Here is a 14277-nt window from a genome sequence, read left to right on the forward strand (position 1 = left end):
TTGTGGTTTTTTTTTTTTTTTGGTTTTTTTAATTCACAAATTCACAGTGTTGGACCGAGCCAACAAACAAACAAAAAAAACAGGGGAAGACAGGCGTGAGCTCACACTCGCCCTCAGGTGGTTGTGGGCTGGTTCATTTTCCAGTAAAGTTCCTCTGGAATGCAGAGCAGATACCAGAGTCGTGATAATTGAAAGCAGGCCCTTCAGGCTGCTCCCGACGCGGAAGTTTTCCTCAGCTCTGTGTCCTGGAGTGTCAACACTGGTGATGGGTGGACGCCGCAGTCCTGTCCTTCTCTGTGAGGATCAGACTCCATCACTACTTGGCGTTACACCACTCGCCTGTGGGGGTGAAAACACAGCGTTTAGTTCCACAAGTCAGTCACTCAGAGCAGCGACTGAAGCCGCAGTTGACCCGCTTGGCTGACTCCATGAGAGCGGCTGCCTCCACTGGCCCCAGCTGCTGCACCAGTTTGTAGAAGGCGCCCTCTCTGTTCTGCAGCAGATGGTGTGGCTGGTCCAATTCCACGATTCCCCCGTTATCCAGCACCTGACAGCACAGCAGCCAGGCCTTAGTGTCCTGCAACGTCATCCAGACCTTTGCTCCACTCACCAGGATGCGGTCGCTGTCTATGATGGTGTTGAGGCGATGAGCTATCGTGAACACGGTGCAGTCCCGGAATTTATCTCTGATGGTTTCCTGGATCAGCTCGTCCGTCCTGCGGGACGGCAAACGCCGAGTCAGCGCTGGGAACATGAAGCTCCAGTGACGACGTCACCTGGGATCCACGTTTGCCGTGGCTTCGTCGATGATGAGGATGCGGTTCTTCCTCAGGACCGCTCTGGCCAAACACACCAGCTGCCTCTGGCCCACGCTGAAGTTGGTGCCGGACTCGGCCAGAACTGTTTCCAGCTTCCCAGGGAGCTCCTCCACCACGTTCCTGAGCTGGACCTGCAACAAAAGCACAAGGGCTTCGTTCTCGCGCTCCAGTTCCATGTCAAATGGGCTCCATGTTCTCGCCTCCTCCAAGGCCCTCCACAGGTCTTCATCTTTGAGCTGGTTGAATGGGTCCAGGTTCTTCCTCACTGTGTCGGTAAACAGAACTGGATCCTGTCGGTGGTAAGAACCGAGAATCGGGTTTGAAAAGTGCTGTTTTCCTTCAATAAAGAGATATGTCTTCTCTTCCATGACTACATAACAACTATAGCAGTCTTTAACCTCATGAGTTTACATGAGCATTTTATTGACAAATTTGGATGAACCTGGTTTGGCTTCATTTTCACTTTCCAGCTGATGAGGCTTCATGAAACAGTGTCCTTATTTTCAGAGCCCACCAGATGGTGCTGTTGGTTTCAAAATGTTGTGAGGTTTCATTGAAATGGTTGATCAAATCCAAAGATTTTAGAGCAGAGAGCACCATCTGGTGAGTTCAAAAAACAAGGACAGTGTTTCATGAAGCCTCATCAGCCCATCACTACTAAGTGCCCACTTTGCTCCGACAACATCTGGTACTCGCTGAATGGTAATTTCTTTTGGCAGATGAACGATTGCCAGAGTCAAAGTCTTTTGCGCCAATAATCCAGTCTTTCCAGTAGACTTGCAACTTTGCCAGCAGGCAGCCTTAGATGTTTCTTAATATATGACAGAGAGCTGACTTCATGTGTTCAGCAGGTTATGTTCTATGAATGAGAAAGGTTTTACTGCAGAAATATTGTCTATTGCGCAGCCACCATGTGCCTCCAACATGGCGACTTTTGATGGAGTTCATAAGGTGTTTTATTTGGCTGAAAGTTTGTGTTGGTTTAATATAAATCTTGGATGCATTGTGTTTAACAAGGGTCTAGGAGTGCAGGGGTCTGTCCACATTTTGACCAGAAATATTCCAAAATCTTTTTTGAATCTACTGAAGGCAGTGATGAAAAAGACAGACAAAAGTGTCGGTATGTTTTGGAAATGGGGGCCTCAGGAAGTGTAAGCCTCAGTCAGAATCCACTCCGCAGTCTACCTGAGGAATGATGGACATCTTCTGCCGCAGGTCATGGAGGCCGATCTCAGATGTGAGAACTCCGTCGATGTAGATGCTCCCCTGAGGTTCGGCCAGTCGGAACAACGCAGCGATGAGCGAACTTTTCCCCGCCCCGGTCCGACCCACAATCCCGACCTAACCACCGCCGGAGACATTTTTCAACTGACGCTGGTCAAGTCTGTGTCTGCTGCTGCAGATGCTTACCTTCTCCTTGGCTTTGATCGTGGCGTTTATGCCCTTGAGTATCAGAGGTTCATCACGACTGTAGGAGAAATTCACCTGGTTGAACGTGACAGCGCCTTGAGCTGGCCACTGAGGTGGCGGACGTATGTGGGTTCGCCACGGGGCCTCGCTCTTCAGAGTGGTATATTCCACCACCCGCTCCACTGAGGTCATCTGGAAAACAAGACAACTCGGGTGAGTTCAGGTTCCCCCTGGGCTGCAGCCATCCTCAGGTCCTCACTATGTTCTCCATCTCTGCACTTTGTCTCACTGTCCACTGAAAGTTTCCCACCAGTGTCACAGCATAAGTCAGCACCAGCCCCACCTCTCCAGCCTCCAGACCTGAACAGAAAAATCAGCCATAAAATCAATAAAACTACTTCCTGACTGCTAAAAATGAAAGTGCTTATGGTGACGGGTTGATGAGGCTTCATGAAACAGTGTCCTAATTTTCAGAGGCCACTAGATGTCGCTCTTTGTTCAGAAATGATGTGCGGTTTCATTGAGTATGTTGTTCAAGTGCAACATTTTACAGCAGACAGGTGGTCTGCCTCTGAAGATCAGGACACTGTTTCATGAAGCCTCATCACTAGTATTTAACAGTATGCAGCAGAACAGCTCTCACCGTCCCGGAATATGATGCAGCCCAGTGTTGCTATGGTGATAAATATGGAGCAAATGGTGTCAAGACGAAGCGCGAACCACCGTGAAGTCATCAGGAAGAGGAACCACACCTCTATTTCAAGAGAATAAAAATGAGCTCAAAATAAAGGGATTCAGTGGAGGTGGTCTGAACCTGAGTGTGCGTCCTGATACGCGTCAAAGTCTCTCTGTAACCGCTGCTGAGCCCCAAACGCTCGGATGGTCCACAGCCCTTGCAGAGAGGACGACAGGTGGGAGAAAACTGGACTTCGAGCTGCGGAGCGGAGCAGGAAAAGAAAGTGAGGTTCCCTGTCAGGCCCAGCCCCGGAGCGTGAGCGTACACACTTGTGGACTCCAGGCGCTTAATTTCTCGTGATGTAGAGAGGTAGAAACGGCGTAGGTAAAGAAAGACACAAAGCAGAGGAACGATCGGGATGAGAATGAGGGGGATGACTGACGCCGCCACAGCAATCACACCAACGTTCTGCAGGAACAGCTACAACGGCACAAACAGTCATGGATGTGGATGAGATGAATCGAGGAAAAAAAACATCTCAATCTCACTGACTCACTTGGTAAAAGTCCACAAACGTGATGGGCAACATGGAGTCGATTTGGCCGATGTCCTTGGAGAACCTGTTGAGGATTCTCCCTGAGAAAGACCACGGTCCCCGTCAACTGGCTGGGCCCTCACTGGTCGGGGTGGGAGGAAAGGGGGGGCACTCACCGATGGGGTTGACGTCGAAGAAGCGAACCGGCGTGCGCAGGACGCTGCTGAACATCTTGTTGTGGAGATTCTGAGAGGACCTCACCAACCCATGAAATATCAAGAGACTGCGGATAAAACCGAAGACCACGGCGGCTAATGTCAAACCTGTGGAGAAACAGAAGCCCTTCACATGACTCACATGATGTTGTTTGAGGATCAGAAGTGATGTCGCTGCACCAGACCTCGGGGCCACCAGGGCCACATGCCGCCCTCCACCCTTCCTTCATGTGACCCTCACTAAGCCAGATTGACGGTACGAAACTAGTAGTTGTATGTTGAACCTCAAAAAATAATTACCTCGCTGTTTCAATTCTAAATACAACTTGTGAAAGTTATTTGTCTCAGGACTGCATTACTTAGGACGGGCCTCCTCCCTTCCCATCACTGAGTCTTCATTCTCGTTTCCAACCCCTTCTTTGGCCCCTATCGTGCCTGCCTCCCCCTCAGGGCGGACTGCCAGCGGCTCCCCACCAATATCCTCACTGTCTTCCATGTTGCTCATGTCCTGACAGGAGCGTGAGAGTTGCTTTTTTCTCCCTCCTCCTGCCTCGTGTTTTCTTTTCTCATCGTATCTGAAGGGTTGATGAAACAGTGTCCTCATTTTCAGCGGCCAAATGATGTGAGGTTTCATTGAATTAGTTGTTCAAGTCCAAACATTTTACCACAGACAGCGCCATCTGGTGGCATGAAGCTTCATCAAGCCTTCATCAGAATCGGAACAAAGGCCTGTTCTAAATCTAAACAGATTCATGTGAAGAGACGCTCACCTGCATAAATGCTCAAGTAAAAGCTGAGCGAGACTTCGGGGCCTGAGCGGAGGGTGATGTTGTTATTGCTGATAGTCTGTAGAGCGACCGAGGAGTTGTCATGCATTTCTTCTCTGGCCCTGCCAAAATTCCACAGATGTTGAGGAGAAGACACACAGATACATTTCTGGTTTCACTTAGCCGGTACCTACCAGTAAACCAGCCACCAGTCCTGCAAAATGTACGCCACCTGCCCAGGAAAAAGACCACCATTCTTAACCAAACTGTGACAAACACAAGCAACTTCAGAGGTGAAGCTGCGTTGGAACAAAAACATGGACCACCCCGGCCCTTTGAGGTCCGGTTTGCTGACCCCAATCGACACTGACCTCAGCGACCACACTGAGCAGGACAATCATCATCAGGACCAGTGGATAGCAGCCTGCTGTGAAATACTTGACGTAAATGTGGAAGCCCACGTTCCCAGCCTCACGAGTCTCCTCTGCCATGGATCGCAGCGTTTCCATCTGCAAAAGGAAACTGTCAGTTGACCTTTCCAACCCTGGCGGTCAGGAGAACATGGCAGCCTACAGGGAGGTGTTCCGAGTAGGAGCCCTCTGGTGGCAGCAGACTGATATAAGAGCACTGGGACTGAGAGGTCCGCTGGCTGACCAGCGACACACGGTCCATGTCGGCCATTCGACCCCACCGCTCATGATCCTCGTTCTTCAGGGGAGGCAAGAGATCTATGCCGGAGGACTGCAGCTCGCTGAGGGCATGCAGGCCCGTCACATGACCCTTGGAAAGATCAGGTCAGGTTCAGACATAAGCACAACAAACCTGAGCTGCAACACAAACCTCCTTAAGAACCAGAATCTGGTCTGATGGCTTCAGATTCTGCAACTGGTGGGTGACCAGCACACGGCACTTGTTCTTCAAGAGGCCACTGATGCACCTGAAAACACATTAGATGCCAAAAACATCAGCTTCGCTATATGCAGAGATGATCGTCTCAGGTGGTGCTGGGTAGCTGAGGCATCATGAATCAGTGTCCTTATTTTCAGAGGCCACTAGATGGCGCACTTGGTTTGCAAATGACGTGAGGTCTCTTTGAATGAGTTGTTCAAACATTCCACAGCAGACAGAATCAGGACACTGTCGCACGAAACCTCATCTACAGTTCACTGCTCACAGGTAGAAACGCAAGTGCCTGGAAGGACATGACATTGCTCAGCAACATGCTTCTGTTGACTTCACCCGACATCTTTTACGGCTCACTGGAGCAGTTTGGCTGAGAAGCAGACGCATACCTGAGCCATACAGAATGTACGAGACGCACAACACATGTTCACATGCATCGCTGAGTAGCTGGAGACTCACTGTTCAAAAATGTGTTTTCCAACTTCAGTGTCCACGGCGCTTAGAGGGTCATCCAGCAGGTAGATGTCCGCCAGGTCGTACACAGCTCTGGAATGTTTGTCTTCATTAGTAAGAGAGAAGAGAGGGGGGTTCCTGTCGTCTAGCTGGAAGTTCTTAAACACAACATGCAGGTAAAGGCGGCTAAGCAGAAGGCGTGACGTGGCAATGTTCTGCTATTGTGTTCTGGAGTGCTCCTTCAGGGCTTTACAACACTGTGAGGACACATTGAAGCCGGCGCAGCTTTTGGCGGGGACAGCAAATCTCAGCGGTGAATTACCTGGCGAGATTGACTCGAGCCTTCTGTCCCCCACTGAGTGTGCCACCCTTGTCACCAATAAGCGTCAGGTCTCCATCCGGTAGCAGCTCCAAGTCCTGCAAGTCAGAGGATACGGCTGCCTATGTTTGTCCTTGCTAGAGGCAACACTCCCTCCACGCTGACCTTTGTCAGGGCACAAGCTTTGAGGACCTGCTTGTATCTCTTTGGGTCCAGCTCTCTGCCGAAGAGTATGTTGCTCCGGATGGATCCGGGGAACAGCCAGGGCTGCTGAGAGGCATAAGCAATTCTCCCTCTGACTTTCAAGGTCCCGGCCTCGCGAGACAGCTCCCCCAGGATGGCGCTAAGCAGCGACGACTGAAGGAAAGGTGGTTACAAACACAGCGCAACAGCGGCGGATTCGCCTCACCTTCCCTGCTCCCACCGGCCCAACCACCGTCAGGAGTTGATGAGACGTCACGGTGAGCGAGACACTTTGCAGAGATGGAGCATCTAAACTCTGTGCGGAAGCAAAAACATTCAGTCATCATCACCTGGCTTCTCAGGGAGAACTTGAGTCAGGCAGAAAGTACATTTACTCAAGTGGCTGAGTGATATTCACCGCATCCCAGTAGCAGGTCACATTGTCCAACTCGATGGCGTTTTCCTTGTCTTCTGTGAGCTGCACGCTGGCCTTCCTTCCGCAAGTCTCTTCTAGGAGCAGGAAATTCTGCAAGGTGTCACGTAAAATGCTGATAAATCTGCTCAACACGAAACACTGGTTTTCACAGACCTTTCCATCTCCATGATTTTATCTGCCACAGATGACGACATTGTTCAAGTGTTTGACTGGGTGTGTCTGTGGCCTCTGACTCTTTCCAGGAAGTTTCTTTCTTCAGAAGAGTAAAAGCCGTACTTGAAACAGCTTGTTGTTCTAACCCAACACTTGACTGACCCAGTTACATTTCCTCACAACATGGATCCCCTTTAAACCACTCCCTTCCTAATTTAACGTTTCATTTTCTCCCATCAAACCACGTCCTCAGCAGCGGGTTGCGCAAACCTTGAGGATCAACACTTGTGACTCGTGATGGGTTGATGAGGCTTCATGAAACAGTGTCCTAATCTTCAGAGGCCACCAGATGGCGTACTTGGTTTTGACATAATGTGAAGTTTCATTCAATTACTTGTTCAAGTGTTTCATGAAACCTCATCTACCGCTCACTACTGGCGACGGTGGCGCTGTGCTTACTTTGATCCTGCGAACGCTGACCATCGTCTCCGACAGCTTCTCAATGGCAAGTGGGAAGAACAAGGTGACTGTGACTTTGATGGTTCCGTACAGGGAAACGGTGACGAAAACATTGCTGGCCGTGATGCCGTTGCCCAGGAGAGTGTAGACAGCAAACGTAACAAAGAGGATGACCTTGCTCCCGGCGAAGAAGGAAGCCATGTTGAGCCCTCGCAGATACGAGCTCTTCATGATTTCACTGATCTCTTTCCTGGAGAGGAGGCGGCACAGGGATCAGCACTGCACACAAGAGACTGGTCACCTGATCTCACCGCCGTAGCCATGACTGAAGAGGCCCCCTGCATAGGCCCGATAAGCACCTCATAGTTGTGTCATTTAGCTTTGTTCTGCCTAAACACATTTCTAGCACAAGTCTTAACTCACACTCGACCGTGCCTAAAATCAGAGATGCAACAAATTACATTTTGCTCCAGGCAGTTGTTGCCACTTCATTCATGCAGTCTGTCTCAAGAATGTAGAAACACGCGCAGTTTAACGGCACCTAAACCTGGGACCCTGATTAAGCCCTTAGTCCTTTGAAGTCATCTGAAATCTAAATCTGCTTCTGAATGGATTTTGTGATGAAACAACAACATGAAAACCTCCTGAAGTCATTTCTGTATAAAAGATGTGTCTTCTATGAACAGACAGCTACCTTCTGACCTCCGTCACCAGGGCGGCAAAAGGCCTTTCCCACGCGTACATCTTGATAATCTTGATTCCAGACACCACCTCATTCATGATGCGAATCCTGTTGTCTGTGATGACCGCAGTTTTACTCCTGCAAAGGAAAACAAGCAGGGATGGCACACAAATCCTCGTTCTTAAACACCAGGTCCAGGGTCCGCGGTACTGCCAGTACTGTTTTATGTTGCGTTAAATCCGCTTGTTTTCAGTCAGTGGTTAAACAAAGTACAGGGAGTTCCAGCAAGTCATGATCCGGGAAACAACTTGTGCAACCTTAATCCACCACCGTGTGAACCCTGCAGCATAGATGTTGTTGTGCAAGTTCACGTGTGCCACACCTGAAGATCCCAAACAGCTTTCCAAAGCAGGTCTGCAGCGGAATCATGAGCGCGACGACAGCCATTCCAGCCAAGCAGGAGGGTCCGATCATGTACCACAGAAGGACGAGGATGGCCAGGGTCTGAAGTGGTCCCACCCACAGGTAGTGCATGTTGAGCATGATCTGGACAGTCCAGCAAGAACACAGGGAACATAAGACACGAGATCAAGTGCATTTGACTGCAACACGCTGAGTTTGTGATCCATCTCCCGTTCCGTCTGTGGTAAAGTGACAAAAATAAACTGCTCCTTCACACTTGCATTGCTTTTGGAGGGTGACACCAGGGCAACTATGAGACACAGCTCGCTGATCAACAGGGTCATGGAGGTGCAGCTGACAAGAAGCCAGATAAAGTCAGTTGGTTTGACATGCAAGACATGCAATAATGATTCAGAGAATTTCCATGGCAGTGGAGTCGAGGTTGCGTGATTCACATTTGAAAAGTCATTTGAGGTTGTGAAACCTTTTGACATTCTCTGCAGTCATACATCAAGATATACTACTATTTTCATACTGAACTTACAACTGCATGCTCACTGGTCAATAACTCATTGTACATACATTTACTATACCTAACCTAATCTGGGTTTTAACCTGGGCTACCTGTGGCAGGCGTACGGACCCTTCAAGTTATGTGTCCTGAACAGGAGGGAAACAAAAAAATAAACAATGCTGCATAAACAAGGAGTTATATCACGATGAACACACACACACCAGTTGCACATGCATGTGGCAGTGTAACAGCACAGGTCACACTTGAGTGCACATCAACCAAGGCAAGAAGCTGAGGAGTTTCCGTTTATATTTTTCTTTTTTTCTCTTGAAGTCGCCTGTGATTGGTCACGATGTACATCAACAGTGAGCAGAAGTGAAGCGACACAGTAATCGGCTGATGAGGCTTCATGAAACAGTGTCCCTATTGTCAGAGGTCACCAGATGGCGCTGACTGCTGCAAAATGTTTGGACTTGGACCTAACTGGCCAGACGGAGCTTTGGGCTTAGAAACAATGTTCAGATGTCAGATGTTCAGAAAGTGCCTTCCAGTGGGCTCTAAAAATAAGGACACTGTTTCATGAAGCCTCATCAGCCCATCACTAGTCATCACTCATGTACAGAATAGACAGAAACTGGGAACGTGGTGCCAAAAATGTGTGCCACAAAAGCAACATTCGGCTTCAGTGAATCGTGGCGTGTGATGCCATAAAACACCATGCAGAGTAACAATAATCTTCAGTTTGCAATGAGTGTTCAACCAAACTATCTAGAGCTCTATGTTTATGTTATAAGCCTATCATGTAAAGGGAAATTGTTTGTGAAAAGCAAAGACTGAAACATACAAAAATTATCAATGTATGTCAAGTAATACATGTGTATATCAAAAATATTAAATCATCTAAACATTGACTTTTTTGACAATCATGTTGGTGAATTGTTTCTTGACTATTTTCCAAAAAATGGTAAAAACCACATTGGATATTTGGTTGTATTTGGTATTCAGCCAAGTTTTCAGCTTTGGCCACATAGTTTCCATTGGGTGCCTCCCTAACAGAAACAATAGTGAGACTGTTGTGTTCCAGAATCAGAGTCAACAGACTGGAAAGGCGAATGAAGCAGACAAAATAAGAGACACAAAAGGCTCTATTGCTCTGTTATTGATTCTCCATAGAAGCTTATTATTCACAAGGCAATTTTCATGGTCAAACTCAGTCATTCTGGAAAGGTTTTGTTTGGCCTTTGTGCTCTGTTATTGCAATGCGCCACTATTTGGTGGTTAGTCAAACACACGTGTCTTCCAGACTTAGACTGCAGTGGGACGATGAAAAGCCACTGCAAATACCAGCTTTTGTCCTGTCAGGAAAGAGCCACAGATGCCCGCAGTTGTGAGGCAGCATGCCGTCGGCTGATGGTCCTCATTTTCCGAGGCCGCTAGATGGCGCTCTTGGTTTCAAAGTCATGTGAGGCTTCATTGAATTAGTTTTACAGCAGACAGCCCCATCTGTGGCCTCTGAAGATCAGGACACTGTTTCATGAAGCCTCATCTACCCTACAATAGCCTCCGCTATCCGATGACAAGACGTTTAGACAGACGTTTCCGTCAGTTGGGAAGCTACGTTGCACTTGATTTGCAAGCGTAGCGTACTTCAAGTTGAAGGAGCACAAGATAAATTCAAACCAAAAAGCTGAATCAACTCTGGCAGGGCTCAGTTCTGCAGAGTCAATCCTTCAAAAGGTCATCCAGCTCAAAAGGTTGGGTTCCAAAGATGCAATGGGGTTTTCCAAATGGATATTTGGGGTTTATTTTACCTCATCGAAGCGGTTGACGTCATTGGAGAGAAGGTTGACGATTTGTCCCGTGGTGGTTCGTCCCATCGACTCCGCACTCAGCGACAGAGCCTGGCCAAAGACACCCATGAATGAGCCCATGATTCTGAGCTCCACACACTTCCAGGTGTCCCACCTTTCTGTAGATCATGTGACACATGGCCACCCGGGCTCTCATGCCTGTCCGTTGTCCATAGTAGTAGTAGAGGTGTTGGAGGATGGTCAGAGCAAAGGTGGACACACACATAGCGGCCGCGTAACAATACGTGGCGTAGAGGCTGGAACTGTCACCCGGGTCGTAATTTTCAAAGTACAGGATGATTTTTCCCAGGAGGAGCGGCTGGACGACTTTTAGCGCCTCCTGAATGGCAAGGTTTATTCCAGTTAGCAAAACATCGTACGTGCTCCATTCTGTTCTGGCGATACGACTATCATCACCAGTGAGAAGGCGAAGACTCCGGCCACTGCGTACGCTCGGCCAAAACACCTGACCAGGACTCGTGTCAGCTTTGGCTTTCGCTCTTCTTTGGCTGCATTCTCCACTTCCTTCTCCCATAATCTGTGGGCACAACCTTGATCAGTCTTGGCTCTTCACCACCACTGAGCTGCTTTCTCTCGCTGACGGAGAAATTTTTGAACAGTCAGGTCTTTGCATGTCGTATGTGAGAAACTCAACAGCAGCCCGCAAGGCTGTGATGAGCTTCTCCATGGGCTGGAACAACAATTTCCTCCAGCAGCCATGAGGGGGATCCTTGACCATCAAGCCGTCTTATCTTCCCTCGCAAACTGTGCCAATAAAAAACATCCACTGATAATAGATTACAGACCCAAGTACCTCTGCAGGGTGGTTCCCAAATTCCCAGATCCATCTGCCGGAAGAAGAGCGTACATATCACTTTGCTCCAGCCTCCTTTTGCGTCCAAGATGCATCAGTGGGCTCAGCCAGCTTTGCGCAATGAAAAAAAAGATGTATAGATATTAGACCGCAAAGAAGCTTGGAACTACCTGATGGACTCAAGTCAGCCCAGCTCAGGGTTCAGCTTCCAGTCAAGTTCCAGCCACTCTCACATAAAACACGAAGCCCATGGTCACTCTACTGTTCTACCTTAGGCAACAAAGGTTTCTTTCAACGCCACTTTCAAACTTGAATGCAGTGTCAGGGATCGAGAAGGAGCAAGAGAAAAGTTCATCCAAAAATATTGGCCCCGTATTTGTCCCAGCCATCTTGTTAGCACAGTCCAATCTGTTTTCCATGCTGCACTTCATCTACTGCTAAAATATAACTGCATATATTCAATGTTCCTTTGTTGTTTTCAATGCTGAGTCAAATTAATTCAGAGTACTGGGTAGTTTATCAGCTGCAAGTATCCTGTTGACTGAATGAATGTACAGCGTTTTATTGACACTTTGGAATGGATGTTCTACTGGTTTCTGTCTCATAAATCCTGGTTTAGCTTCACTCCCCACAAGTACACACTTTCCACTGACAACTTCTACCTGTCTGGTGCAAACATCCAGCAGTCGGAGATGCTTCCAATCTTTTTCACGAACAAACCGACCTTTATAACACAGCGGGAATTAGCCGTTTGGGATCTTCATCAGTGAGTAGGCAGTGGTGACCTGCTGGTTATCGGCATCAGGCTTACGTCCGGTTTTGACTATCAACGCCATGAAAACCCTCCATAGATAGATAGATATACGAGGCAGCTGAGGCTGTCTGGGGGTGTGTCCAGCTAGAGCCTAATTTACAACGTCATGGCGGGGGGTTAAATGACCCCTGCAGATCTGCCACGGATCAGCTGTTGTCCAGTGATGGACCAGTGATGGGGTCAGTGGGGTGTGTCATTTTCTGACTTGTTCTCCTTTTTCGCCAGTCATGTGACCTCTCCACGGAAGTTTTAGAAATGATTGGGAAAATCCTAAAAACGTCTGTAAATCCAAGCAAACCCACAGAACGCCCCAAAAATGAGGGCACTTCTGAGTACGCCCATTTCCAACAGGTCAGTCTGAATCATTGACAAAACTATGGCACCTAACCCTTAACCCTTAAGAGCTAATGGGGAGCCTAAGCCACGCCCATCTACTTCCACCTCATGGGACCTAAGTTAACAAAAATATGAACAGGAGTCAATGGAGAGATCAACGCTATTTTCTGATCGGGTTCTCACACATGAAGTCTGTCTCTAATGGCGTGAGAGCACTGGCCTCCAAAGTGACTTTGTGTTTTGTGTGATGTGTCGTTCAAAGCTCGTTGCAGGCAGAGTGGACCAGAAAATAACTTTGATCTCCCCATGCTCTTAGCAGGCGTGGCCCCAAGAGATGCCAGACAGTGATAGTGCTCCATTTCAACAGAACGCTGGTAACCAGCTGAAGTCACTGCATTGACACGCCGCTGTCGCTAATCCCCCGAGTGAAGGGGGTGACCCCGGGCCAACGTTGCTCTTCTGCCTCAAAGATGTCGACTGGAACGTTGCAACAATGAAGCATAGTATTTCCTCAGGGAACTTCCAAAATAAAAGATGCCAGTTTTGTCCCAGCAAGCATCAGATAGTCGACTAAACAGCAGTGAAATGCCATATTTTTCTCTTAATGTTTGTAATAAAAGACGCATTTATTTTTATTTATATACTGGAGGAGTAGTGGTTTAATGATTTAAGAAGGTTAATCGGGCCCCCGATGTCCGTTTTGTCAGGGGGCCAAGTATGGGAATGAAAGAAAAAGGCGCCATGGTCACTTTAACTTGTGGCGCCCGCCCCTCCTGCGGAATCTCAGTCCATCACAGTCACAATTGATGCATTTAACACATATCAAGCAGCTGTTCAGTGCAGATGGACAGCAACAAGAGCACTGCTCGCTTTAAATCTGATTTTTAAAACCGGCGCACAAGTCGTTGAGAGAAGTACAAGTTGAGGAAGAAGGTCTTACCAAAGAAAGAGTCTGGACAAACAACCGGCCCCTAGAAACGGGTTCCGTCCGTCGGCCTTCTTCGGACTCTTCATGGCCATTTGCTTTCAGGTCACCTCCGCCACTTACTGCGCCCCAATAGCATCGCCGAGTCAACGCTCCGCGACCTGACCGCGCTGCCGTGGAGCTCACGAAGACGCCAGGGTCACTGCGAAATCCCGCTGTTAATGTAGTCCGTCATGGGGTTTAAAAGTTCACCGCGCTGGTGAGTGAATAATACTCGCTGTTCTCTACTCACCCGTGAATGATTCTCCGACCTCACACGCGCCACCGCAAATTCCCAACAGTCCCTGAAGGCAGCATCTCAGCGAACGCTCTCGCTGGATTAATAACGCGCGCTTCGCCTCGGCGTTTGGACCTGAGCTGGAATCACGTGTTGCCAGATACTAGTTATGAAATCAATTAGTCAAAGGACGCACGCACAGTGGAAGTAGAAAAAATACAAGTCATCCGGGCTCCGGAGACGTCATATGACCGGTAGGCTAGGACGGCGCCCCACCTACCGAGGGCAGGAAACAAGCGCGAGGAATGATGAGAAGTCCGATGTCATGTACCCAGC

At 48.6% G+C, this 14277-nt stretch overlaps 1 protein-coding gene across 4 annotated transcripts; it reads right to left on the reverse strand.

Annotated features, from left to right (window-relative positions):
- Nucleotides 1-11: 11 nt before the first annotated feature.
- LOC128748036 (ATP-binding cassette sub-family C member 4-like) lies at nt 12-14165 on the reverse strand. 4 transcript variants are annotated; one of them, XM_053846629.1, is made up of 32 exons: nt 13957-14165; nt 13680-13866; nt 11590-11700; nt 11193-11313; nt 10891-11115; nt 10737-10826; nt 8392-8555; nt 8022-8147; nt 7328-7577; nt 6698-6805; nt 6506-6595; nt 6262-6453; nt 6100-6194; nt 5784-5870; nt 5262-5358; nt 4995-5201; nt 4793-4930; nt 4616-4653; nt 4425-4543; nt 3616-3762; nt 3461-3540; nt 3234-3384; nt 3043-3162; nt 2872-2982; nt 2488-2588; nt 2229-2420; nt 2004-2159; nt 1019-1108; nt 777-949; nt 611-716; nt 413-547; nt 12-339 (listed from the first exon to the last, which is right to left on the reverse strand). In XM_053846629.1, exons 2-32 carry the CDS (start codon nt 13757-13759, stop codon nt 304-306), a joined length of 3936 nt encoding a protein of 1311 aa, XP_053702604.1. In that variant the 5' UTR covers nt 13760-13866; nt 13957-14165; the 3' UTR covers nt 12-303. The 4 variants fall into 4 exon arrangements, with proteins under 4 accessions (XP_053702604.1, XP_053702435.1, XP_053702516.1 ...); XM_053846460.1 differs by having other exon boundaries at nt 777-1108; XM_053846541.1 differs by having other exon boundaries at nt 777-1108; nt 13680-13879.
- Between the last annotated feature and the right edge of the window lie 112 nt (nt 14166-14277).

The sequence above is a fragment of the Synchiropus splendidus genome, chromosome 1 (assembly GCF_027744825.2).
Source record: "Synchiropus splendidus isolate RoL2022-P1 chromosome 1, RoL_Sspl_1.0, whole genome shotgun sequence".
NCBI lineage: Eukaryota > Metazoa > Chordata > Actinopteri > Syngnathiformes > Callionymidae > Synchiropus > Synchiropus splendidus.

Excerpts from the sequence above, each read along its gene's own strand:
- LOC128748036 (XM_053846460.1), bottom strand. The coding sequence starts at position 13,759 with ATGGCCATGAAGAGTCCGAAGAAGGCCGACGGACGGAACCCGTTTCTA. Across the intron at positions 5,359-5,783 it reads GGAAAACACATTTTTGAACA|GTGCATCAGTGGCCTCTTGA; the intron begins GTGAGTCTCCAG and ends ATGTGTTTTCAG. Across the intron at positions 2,589-2,871 it reads CTGCATCATATTCCGGGACG|GTCTGGAGGCTGGAGAGGTG; the intron begins GTGAGAGCTGTT and ends TTTTCTGTTCAG.